Source organism: Telmatherina bonti (assembly GCF_933228915.1).
Source record: "Telmatherina bonti genome assembly, chromosome: 24".
Classification (NCBI taxonomy): domain Eukaryota; kingdom Metazoa; phylum Chordata; class Actinopteri; order Atheriniformes; family Telmatherinidae; genus Telmatherina; species Telmatherina bonti.
The window spans coordinates 6,249,341-6,261,434 of record NC_136633.1 but is presented as its reverse complement, the minus strand read 5'-3'; the positions used below and the strand labels follow the sequence as shown (position 1 = coordinate 6,261,434).

The window sequence follows — 12,094 nt, the reverse complement described above, 5'->3', positions numbered from 1 at the left end:
TAAATGGTGCGGACCCTGTCACGTTTAACATCAGGATAACAATGGAGAAATTAGCGTGATATGACGTGTCATGTTCAGACTTTGGCCTTATATTTTTAGTATTCTTTTGACGTCTTGCTGTTTTCAGTTGTTCATTCAAAGGTTTGATTATATAAAATATTTAGTTTTTTGTTTGTCTTTTTACAGAAATATGTGAAAACAATGGACACCCCGCCCCCCCGACGGCCGACCCAGCATTGGAATGGACTGTTAGCGGCTAAGCTACAACCGCAGCAGACTGTCAGGCTGGTGGGTATCGTAGACTTTGTTTCCACACACTGAACCCAGTAACATGAACCCAGTATGATGACCGGTCATCCCAGTAGCCGAAGCATCTTCATCCTCTCATCATCACTTCCGACCATTGATCAGACACCCTGCAGTCTAACTCAAACCGTTTACGTCACTGAGGCGTAGTCAGAAAGTAGTTCCTGTTTTTTTGGTTGTTAGCCGTCTGTGACCTGCTGTTCTGGAGGTTTTTATCGCAGTTTAAATATACGAGTTTATAACATCTCTTCATCGTCCACATGAACCAGATGGGGAACTTCAGGAGGTCAGTGGATGGAGTGGTCCCAATGAGCCCCAAAATTAGAATAAAGTCGGAACACAAGTTTGTTAAAGTTTAGCCACGAGCTAGTTTAGGTTAGCTTAGGTTAGCCTAGCTGCATTTCCCGTAAGTCACCTGAACAACTGGAAGAACTGGAAACCATCGTATAAACTGGTTTCTATCGTCGCATCGTATGATAGAAACCAGTTTCTGAGCTAATTAAGTTGTTACACATTTATTTATTTATTTATTTATTTGTTTATTTAGTTTGAGTTTTTGAAGATTATTTCTAGATTAAAGATAATATTACCAAGTGTTATGGGCCAGGCCGGATGCTGGGAAAAACATATGTCACAGAGGAAAAGTGTAATAGTTCTACACTGTTAAATTAGTCTGGTAATGAGCTAAATAAGTCTAAATGTAGAACTTTTTATGTTTTTAACCCTTTCATGCATAATGGCCCTGCAGTGGAAACCTATTTACAAGCTCCTTTCTTGCATATTCATGAATGAGGAGGGTATTTTTGTAAATAAACCACTTCAGTGGTTTTTTTTTTATTTTTTTTTACAAAAATGTGAAAAATGTTGCATTGTTTTTATTATTAATTCATACATGAAAGGGTTAGTGAACTTTAAGTTTATGTATTTACTTTTCAGTGTTATGTTTAATGTCCAGCAATGAGGCTTGAAGTTCATAAAAGTGTCTCCTTGGTACTTTGAATTTGGCAAATGTGGATTTGATTTAGAACTTGCTGTGTTTATTTTTTGTCATTTCTGTGCTATAAAACTATTAATCTACAGATCAATTTATAGATCTACATGTAAGTATCAGCCATGTTTTTGTCCCATATTTGCAGACAAACTGACACAAGTCATTAAGGGAGTACCGCCACTTATTTTGTTCCACTTAAAGCATTTTATCTTTACATCGCATGATAGAAACCAACTTTCTGAGCTAATTAAGTAATTACACATTTATTTAAAGCTATAAACAGTAAAAATAATTATTTTTCTTAACTTAATAACATGTTAACTTATCAGGAACAGGAAGTTTATTCTGCGTATTTTAGTTTGAAACATAATAAAATGATGATGATGGACAGACATGTTAGTTACTTCTAAACAAAGTAAACATGTAAAGTTTAGATGATATTGATGGATTTAAACTCCTCACGGTAACCCATAGTGGAACATGGAGTTGCCACCAGTCCCGTAAAATACAGAATCGTCCTTTAATTGACGGATAAATGTTGCGTCCCATATTGGTTCAATCTGGGACGCAACATTTGTTCCATATTTTTGTAACTTTCAAACAGCCTACACATGTCGGTCACATCAACACTCAATCTAAAACTAATTAACTAAATAAAACACAGAAAATACAACAGACAGCAAAAAATGTTCTTTTCATGCAGAATCCTTGCAGGTCCAGCCTCCTCTCCTCTGAACCTGTATGCTGGACAGTCACGGTTGCCTTGAGACAGACATGACTCATGCACGCTCCTCAGAAGACGCGCGCCTTTTAAACATGTCTACTGTAGCCTACCTGGTTCTCTAAACTAAAAGCACATGTAAAACAGACGTGAAGAGATGCGGCTGCAGCATTGGTGAAGATGTTTATAAGTCACATTGTACAACGTGTCACTGTTGCCAACTTGGCGACGTTCTCGCTAAAGCCTGTTCATCCTCCACGAGACGCAAGAACTGAGTTCTTGTTCTCGAGGCTGCAAGAACAAGAAAAAAGGTCTTGTTCGGCAGGTCCATACATACTACACGAGAAGCAGGTCTGCGATGTCTGCTTTTCTGTGCCATGAACCCGGTTGTTACCTCCGCCGAGGAGGCTGTTTTCCCCGGCGTCTTTTTGCTTAAGATAACTTAAAAGGTTACGGATGGATTTTATAAATATTTCAAATGTAAAAGTGAAGAACTGATTAAATTCTGGTGGTGATCCGGATCACCGTTTGGATCCAGGAATGTTTTAAAAGGATTCTTAAACATTGTGCTTGGCGGAGGCTTCTGCTCTCCGAGTTTCTAGTTTCATATTTAACGAGCAGCTTCGTCCGCGGCAGGGCGGGTCGTGCACGTGGCAGGGCGGGTCGTGCACGTGGCTGGGCGGGTTGTGCACGTGGCAGGGCGGGTCGTGCACGTGGCAGGGCGGGTCGTGCACGCGGCAGGGCGGGTCGTGCACGTGGCAGGGCGGGTCGTTCACGCGGCAGGGCGGGTCGTGCACGCGGCTGGGTCCGAGTGTTTTAATGCTACATGTAAAAATGTTTGTACTTTCTCACCGCCTCGATAAGCTGTTTTATCAAAACAATCCGTTTTACCTGCAACAGTAAAAATGCGGAAGCAGCAACTCCGCTTCCTGCGTTCTCTGTGTTAACCACGCCCACCTCCAATGTCCGACCAATCACATGATACTTCTCGCAGCCCCGCAAGAAAAAAGTTCTGCCAGCCCGGTGTGTCAAGAACTGTCCTCAAACACGTCCGCGAGAACATTTTCTTCTCGGAGCCTCGAGAACAAGAAAAAAGTTCTAGCTTCTCGTGGAGTATGTAACAGCCTTAAATCTGGTGACTTTTTTTTTTTCTTGTGAAAAGCAACTAGCGACAAATCTAGCAACTTTTACTGGAGTTATTGGAGACTTTTTTGGTGTTTTGGTGACAGACTTTAAAGCGCATATTGTAAAGTTATTGTCACGAGCGAGCAGCTGGAGCTCCTCCCAGTCTAAAGTACTCACAGGCCGCCAGTCTCAGTCGCTCCGGCTGGAGGTGCAGCAGTCAGAGGAGCAGAGAGGACACCTGCATGACTTTAAACAGCCAAAATGAACAGCACATGTGCAAATCCACCACTGATCCCACCCTTGATTACAGAGTGGGAAGTGAATTGCAAAGTTTTTCACGTCACGCAAAAATAATTAATTATATTTGATTACATTCACAGCCTCTGTCACTTACTCACCTCATCCACTGTGTGTGACACAAGCATATTTATCTGGCTCCTCATGTCTCTAGAAAGTACAGAAAGGAGTGGGAATCAAACCCCAAATTAAAAGCTGGCTGAAGCCGTTTATTGGAGACGATACGAGGACATTCTGCCTGGATTATAAGACTGATTTCTACGCTAAACTCTGCGATCTAAATAAAAAGAATACACATGACAATTCCAAATATCCATTAAGAAAAGCCTAATGATAGTTCAACCCAAAGCAAGCTAAAGCTAAAAAATAAAACAAAACAAAAAAAAAACTAAAATAAACAAACTACAAACAAAAATAATGATAAATAAATGTATCTCTCTCCAAGTGTCTTTTGGGTCACTGTGGCAGTCCCAAACCCAGATAAAGGAGGGTTGTACATGCAGCTAGCTATTCCACACAACATAACAATCCTTTGGTTAAATTTGATATTTGACAATCTAACATTTAAAGTGGAACTATTCTGTGTATTTCAGGCTAATTTATTTTTATTTCTGAGACCAGAAGGGCTGGGATTGATGGAGTTATTGTCACAAATCGCTTTATTTACTTCAGACCGACCCTCTCCGTAGGCTGTCAGATCAGCCTGCAGGCAAAACGAGTGGATTGAGACTCTTCCGCATTAAGCCCCGCCTCCCGCCACTGCACTACATCGGGAGCGCGCACCGCACCTGCTTTCACCGTCATTGTAACATCTCATAAACAGAAGGATTAGGCTCATATGAACTCAATAAAAAAAACAAACTACAATGTCAACACATAGCATACAGCCCTACATGTTGGAACCTGAATCAGAGCCTGAAAACGAAGTGGAAAACAGCAACCCACAGCAACGAATGCAGCAGGATGTCTCTCTTTGGTAAACTCACCAGCCATCGTTGGAAATAACTTTATCCCACGTTTTCCACCCGCCTGATGTATTTGTACATGCCCTTGTTAACCAGTAGAAGGTAACCAATCACCCAACCTTATCCCCCGGGACGTCACAAGGATTTCCAGGTAGAAAAAACTCTCTAAAACCACGCGTTTTTCGTTGCCATGGAAACTGAACAGAGAGCGTGCTGGAACTCAAACTCAAACATGTGTTTAGGTGATAAAAAACAGTGTCGTTCACATGTCTGATGAGGATTCAACACTGTAACACGGTAGAAAGCTCAGAAAACTCCAAATACCAGAATAGCACCCCTTTAATAAAGCAGGACAAAGTGGATTTATACAATGTGGGTCTAATGGTATTCAAAATTATTTTTCCCAACAATATCCTGTTGAAGTGGCAAAAAAAACCCAATAACCATTAGAAAAAGTAGATTTATAGTTTTAAACTTATTTAGGGTGGTTTTGGCTGACCTTTTGTTTCTCCCACAATGTTATTCCTCTCTCCTACAAGATCCATTATATTACATGGCCATTTATGCAAATTAGGCGATGACGTCATTTAGCGACTTTTAGAACAGCCAATAGCTGCTTTCTTTACTGAGGAGTTGACAACAGTGCAACGTGTCACGCACGGTGGACTGTCTGATATCTATCGGCATCAGGAGAGCATTAGCATTTATTTATATGCCTTATTAGCCAATATCAACACCATATATAGCCATTGAAAAGTTAATAAATACATGCAAATATAAATATATAGAGCCTAGCTAAAGGGGAAATGTTTGTTTTTATTTGCATTTCAAACATTAAAATGTTTGAGAGATTAAATAATGGAGGTGAACTATGATTCATCTGAACACATCTGGGGATAAAACCTACTGACCGCATCTTGTGGAAAACAGGAAATTAAATAAGTTTTATTGCAGTTTTTCTTTATTTTCTCTTCCTGTTTTTGCAGGAATGTTGCTCCATCTGCAGAAACTGTAAATAAATGTTTGTTTTGGCTCCATAGCAGCAGATAAAGCTGATAAAGTCCACAGGACGACTTGAGACGGATCCTCACGTCTCAGATCTTCAGTCTGATGAAACAGAAGCTGGAAGGTCAAGTCTGACTGGTTTTTCTTTGTCTACAGATTCTCTGTTTGGATGTTTCTGGTTTCTGCTTGGAGTTCAGGTGAGTCTGAACACTCAGCTGCTGCTTCATCATCATCATCATCGTCATGTGACCTCAGAGAGGAGGAAGTCACTGTAGTCATCGTCAGTCAAGTCTGACTTTAAGACAATGGTTAAGAGGTGAAAATGTTCACTCAGGAGGTTCTGCTGCCAGCGTTGGTGATCATAACGTCTACGGTTTATAAGTCAGGAGACACTTAAAGCCTCAGACATAAACACAGAAGCTGGAACGTGATTGGATGAGGTGTGATCAGTGGGCGGAGACTTGGTTCATGTTCGGTGACTCGTCCAGTTACACGAAGGTTAAAACTGTCTTCATGACTTTGTCTTCTGCTCTGCTGGTGCTTCTATCTCTTCTTCTGTGGTTTTAAATGTCGCGGCCGTTAGACGTAGGGGATCATCTTTCAGACTCTGAGGAGGTTTACGCTGCATCACTAAACTTCAGCTGGACTCCAGGGTCTGTAAACCAGTTCATCTCCCAGTTAGAACCCAGTACAGATGTGGGCTCTTTGTTTCAGCCCGATTAAGAAACACTGACCAGGACTTCTTCTAGTTTCTACCTTTTATTAGTAATTTCAACCAGTTCATTCAGTTGGTTTCCATCATCTGGACCAGCAGCTGGAAACCAGTAAGAGGAGGAAGAAAACAGTCAGAACAGGTCCAGTTTGGTACCAGTAGCCAGAGCAGCTGGTGGATCTCAGTAAGACATCACCATTCTGGTTCAGGTCCTGACATGGTGGACTGAACTGGAGGGCAGAGGTCCCTGAGGACCTGACACACACCAGTTCCTGCTCCGACTGGTTGAACTGGTTGAACTGGATGTCAGGGATCAGCTGGTTCTGCAGTCATTTATCTCATCATCAGGACACATTTAGTTTGTTTCAGTTTCTTTACTGGTCAGACTGGAACAGATCTTCACAGCTGCTAGTTTACCTCATAGATCGTTGTCAGAACCATCAGATGAGGAAACGCAGCCCGTCCTCTGGAGCTGATCATGTGATCAATCAGAGCAGCTTTTCAGAGGAAACGGAAGCCTCTGATTGGTCAGCAGAACCTCTGCCGGGTCTGAAAATGAGAGTTTAACTCTGACTTTTCTTCTCGTCTCTCAGCGACCTGCCAGGATGGAGTTCAAGGTTTTGTTGGAGGAAACGTCACGCTGCCCTGTTTCCATAACAACAATCTACCTGTCGATGTCTTCTGGAGGGATGAAGACGACAACCGTGTGTTGAACATCGAGAACAACAAAACAGAAACTTTTTCCCCAAAGCACGAAGGTCGAGTCTCTAGTTTCCCTGGTCAGTACAGCGAAGGAAACTTTTCCATAATCATTAAAAATCTGACGCTGGAGGACGAAGGAACGTACGAGTGCCGGATCCGTAAGGACGGTGAAAAGCAGGGTGATCCTAAACGTGTCACTCTGAACATTTCAGGTCAGTTCACTCAGCACTTCATCAGGAACATCAGCTGCTTCATGTCAAACATCTGAAGTAGGGCTGGGCGATATATCGAGTATACTGGAGATATCATTGCTAGTCCCCTGTACGATATAGAAAATGTCTATATTCGTCATATTGGAGTATCCTGTTGTCACGCAGGTGTTTTTAGCTGTGGGCGGGGTTTCCTCCCTCCTCCTCCACTCTGCACCGCTTTGCACAGAGAGTTAAAACGAGCGCACCTCGTTACGTACATAACGTGAGCTACGTGCTTCGTCATGAGAGGCAGCGTGGAGACACTGTTGCCAACTTGGCGACTTTCTCACTAAATCTGGCGACTTTTGTGAAAAGCGACAAATCTAGCAACTTTTACTGGAGTTATTGGAGACTTTCCTGGTGTTTTGGCGACTGACTTGTAAAGTTATTGTCAGAAGGAGAGTCTCTCCCCGTCCTAAAGCACTCAGTCGCTCCGGCTGCAGCTGCAGCCAGTCAGAGGAGCAGAGAGGACACCTGCACGACTCCACCTACAGTCACAATGAACAGCCAAATCCACCACTGATCCCGCTCTGGATTACAGAGTGGGACGTAAATTACAAAGTTTTTCACGTCACGCAAAAATAATTAATTCTATTTGATTACATTCACAGCCTCTGTCACTTACTCACCTCATCCACTGTGTGTGACACAAGCTAAATATTTATCTAGCTCCTCATGTCTCTAGAAAGTACAGAAAGGAGTGGGAATCAAACCCTGAATTAAAAGCTGGCTGAAGCCGTTTATTGGAGACGATACGAGGACATTCTGCCTGGATTATAAGACTGATTTCTATGCCAAACTCTGCGATTAAAAAAAATACACAACTCAAAAACGCATCTATAAAGCAAAGCCTTATGGCTTTGAACATGCAGCTATTCCACACTAAAATACCAATCCTTTGTTAAATTTGATATTTGATAATCTAACATTTAATAGAGCAGGACAAAGCGGATTTATACAATGTGGTTTTTATTCAAAATAATTTTTCAAAAGGATAGCCTGTTTCAGTGGCAAAAAAGAAAAGAACAGAAGAAAAATAGTACAGGATCCATCATCTGGCGGTGGTTTGGATACCGGAGAGAAGATGTTGGCCAAACAACTGTCGTATGCAAAGTATGTCGCCACAAAAGGTAGTAGTACCACAGATTTATCTCATCTCATGTGAAAACTCCCCCCAGAGCACCTATTTTCATACGTTGCATTTATTACATCATGCAAAGTCACTTTATTTTGTTTTAAAATGACATGTTTCTGCCGCTGCTTTAACTGTTCAATAAATACGGTTTTGATCAGTTTGCTTCGTTACAATTTCATCCTTTTGGCATGAATGTTTAAAATCAGCATAGCTTCATGCAGTATGAACAATTATGTTTTAATGGAGACACAAAATCATCTTACTGATGTGATTGTCTGCACCAAAGCATTAATTCAAGGCTGAGGTAAATATTGAGATATATAAAAATATGCCATAAATGCCATAAAAATATCGGGATATTACTAAAAGGTCATATCGCCCAGCCCTACTCTGAAGTGTATTTTCCACTGTGCTACGCCCACTTGATGAGGACTTAATGAACCCACTATGATGAGAGCAACTTGTCTTTACTCAAGCAAGGCGTTCCAATGTCTTTTCATCTCTCTATTTAAGTCTTTGATGGACTTTTATCTGTTGTCACTCTATTGGTCAATCCGCCAAGTAAAAGACCTTTAAACACACATACACAATAAAACTAAATACATAATCCACAAAACACATGAACCACAGTCCGAACACTAAATTAATCAGCAACCTACACGAAAGTTAATTTCACCACATTCAAAGCATACCTTTACCAAAACTACAAACATTAATTTAATCCACCTGACAAGTTAAAGAAACCAAATTAAACCCATTGATCAGGTAACGTGACAGACCTTGTTTTCCCACACAAACATTTGTAGAATGCAAGCTTTGTTACATCACGCATCATAAACACTCATCTAAAGTCCACACATAAACACAACAGATGTCCCGACCAGCTGCCTCTTCACTAATTACCAATAATCACTAATAAACAGTACAGAGTCAAACACACGTCATTCCTCGCCACTCTCACACCACGACACCGAGTTCCTCTTGACGAGGAACACGGTGGTCCAGAAGCAGCCGGAACCGGTAGGACTCCCCCTAAACCGCAACCTGCAGAGCCAGGAGTCTGGTTCAGGCAGCCAGCGAAGGTCATAGAGGATCATGTGATCCAGATTCTGGACCATCTGTAGGGTAGGACCACCATGGTCTGCACCAGCTGGTACCAGTCTGGTACTGGGTTTAGTTGTGCTGTAACGCAGCAGAAACAGAACGTTCTGAAGTTTACCAGTCTGGCGTTGCTTGGTGTCACCGTCATGTGACGGCCAGTCTGGGTTTACTGGATCTTACAGAACTGGAACCAGTAGATCAGCTCTGATGAACCAGCATGTAACACCGCCACCTGCTGGACGGCAGCAGTACTGCCAGCAGCTCCTGCATCACTGCTTCTGTCTGACCAGACTGAACTCTTTCAGACCAGTTTGACTCCAGTTTAACATGATTTCTACTGTCCTGTTAACTGATGCAGGAAGAGAAAGTTAAACTTTTATTCTGAGTGTTTTCAGTCACTTTTCTCCCATTAAAGTGTCTTTGTGTTGCAGAAGGAGGAGAAGCGACTGTTGGTCCAGAAAAACGTAAAGGAGGACAAGCGACTGTTGGTCCATCAGGAGGAGCAGCAGGAATAAACGTCCTCCATGTCGTCGTCCTCTCCGCTCTGCTGCTCTGCTTCTAGAAGATTCTGCTGTTTAAATGGGACTTTAAGACCTTTATAGCTCATGAAGTACTGCTCTGTCACTTTTACACTGATGAAGTCTTAGTTTCAGCTTGAAGCAGCTCAGTATATTTATCCACCAACATGTAGGGAGGAGACACCAAGTCATCGCCTTGTTTTGTTACAGTTCTGCTGACTCCACGTTATCATCCAGTTACACAGCAGAAGCTTGAAGTTCACACTGAAGGACCGTTAGACACCTGCTCATGCTCACAACACAAAGTGGATTTATTTATTTTTATTTACTAAACAACCTATAAATACCAAACAAAGCCAGAGGCAGCAGCTGGGTCCATGCAGGTCTTGACCTCAATGAGCTCCTGAAGTCAACACCTACATAAATGACTTCATGGTGTATTTCTAACATGACTAAGCATGAAAACAACGAGCTGCTGCCTTGTTACACCTCCGCAGCAACATGACATGATGCAGCCAACCTACAACAGGCTTCACATGAAACAGTCGTGGAGAAACTGGACATGTAAATCCACACAGATGAAAGTTCAGAGTTGTGTGAGTCTGAGAACCAGCGGAGACCAGAACCGGAGGACCGTCAGGAGAAACATCGTCTGGCTAGTGATTAACATCATCGTATCACAGAACCAGAGACTAGAAGGCTGCTATCAGCTGTCTCCTGACCATGACTCAGCATTCTGCTGAATTCAGCTTAAATTTGGATTAAAATCTCTCTCTGGAATAAATTCATTTTAATTTATTGACTTTAACCTGATCTGGAGCCAAATCTCCAGATAAACGCGTCAGCAGATGTTACAGGTGAAGTCTCGTCCCTTCTGCATGATGGAGACTGAAACTTTGCAGCGCTGGTGAAAACATTGATGAGCTTCAGCTTATGTGACTGTCGGTATGGAGTACTGGTTTCACTGGTTCCGCTGGGTTCTCCTCACCCCAAAGATTAATCTCTGTTGGATGTTTCTGTTGATCCCAGTTCTTCCCTGCTCCATTAAAAGATACACCACCTCCATGGCTGCGGTAATTCAGCGTTTGTGTATTTCGACCAGATAATAAATGATGTATTGTTACATGAATACTTGTATGTGTGTACCTGTAAGTGTAAAAGTAAAACAAGAAGTTGTCTTTGTACAGCTGAGGACAGAAACGAGATGAAACGTCTACAACTGCAGCTCTGGAAGTGTTGTGATATTCGTTGGTTCAGAGCTGAGGCTGTGTTCTCAGACCTTTCTGATCACTTATATCTGATGAAGATTTTCATCCTTATTTTACATGTATGTGTTATACTTGTTATGAATGATCTCAACATTTTATTGCTCTGTTGTACATTAAATGAGCTTCAAAAGTTTATTCAGTTAAAAACTCATCAGTCTGCTATTTATGGTTTGTTTCCTGTTCGTAAAAACAACATGAACATTAAAGATCTTGGAAACTGGCAAGACACACACCCAATAAAGGAGTGGTTCTGCAGGTGGAGACCACAGACCACTTCTCAGTTCCGATGCTTTCTGCCTGATGTTTTGGTCTGAACGCTGGCGGTGCTTTCACTCTAGTGGTAGCATGAGACGGAGTCTACAACCCACACAAGTGGCTCAGGTAGTGCAGCTCATCCAGGATGGCACATCAATGCCAGCTGTGGCAAGAAGGTCTGCTGTGTCTGTCAGCGTAGTGTCCAGAGCATGGAGGCGCTACCAGGAGACAGGCCAGTACATCAGGAGACATGGAGGAGGCCGTGGGAGGGCAACAACCCAGCAGCAGGACCGCTACCTCCTTCTTTGTGCAAGGAGGAACAGGAGGAGCACTGCCAGAGCCCTGCAGAATGAGCTCCAGCAGGACACAAATGTGCATGTGTCTGCTCCAACAGTCAGAAACAGACTCCATGAGGGTGGTATGAGGGCCCGACGTCCACAGGTGGGGGTTGTGCTTCCAGCCCAACACCGTGCAGGACGTTTGGCGTTTGCCAGAGAACACCAAGATTGGTAAATTCTCCACTGGCGCCCTGAGCTCTTCACAGATGGAAGCAGGTTCACACTGAGCACATGTGGCAGACGTGACAGAGTCTGGAGACGCCGTGGAGAACGTTCTGCTGCCTGCAACATCCTCCAGCAGGACCGGTTTGGCAGTGGGTCAGTAATGGTGTGGGGGGGCATTTCTTTGGAGGGCCGCACAGCCCTCCATGTGCTCGCCAGAGGTAGCCTGACTGCCATTAGGT

The 12,094-nt window shown here is 42.8% G+C and overlaps 1 protein-coding gene across 2 annotated transcripts; it reads left to right on the top strand.

The window, feature by feature from the left end:
- The first annotated feature begins 355 nt into the window (after positions 1-355).
- On the top strand, positions 356-11,242 carry LOC306773962 (T-cell surface glycoprotein CD4-like). 2 transcript variants are annotated; one of them, XM_079263913.1, is made up of 4 exons: positions 356-592; positions 5,567-5,607; positions 6,716-7,036; positions 9,770-11,242. In XM_079263913.1, exons 1-4 carry the CDS (start codon positions 567-569, stop codon positions 9,871-9,873), a joined length of 492 nt encoding a protein of 163 aa, XP_079120039.1. In that variant the 5' UTR covers positions 356-566; the 3' UTR covers positions 9,874-11,242. The 2 variants fall into 2 exon arrangements, with proteins under 2 accessions (XP_079120039.1, XP_079120038.1); XM_079263912.1 differs by having other exon boundaries at positions 363-592; positions 9,743-11,242.
- The last annotated feature ends 852 nt before the right edge of the window (positions 11,243-12,094 follow it).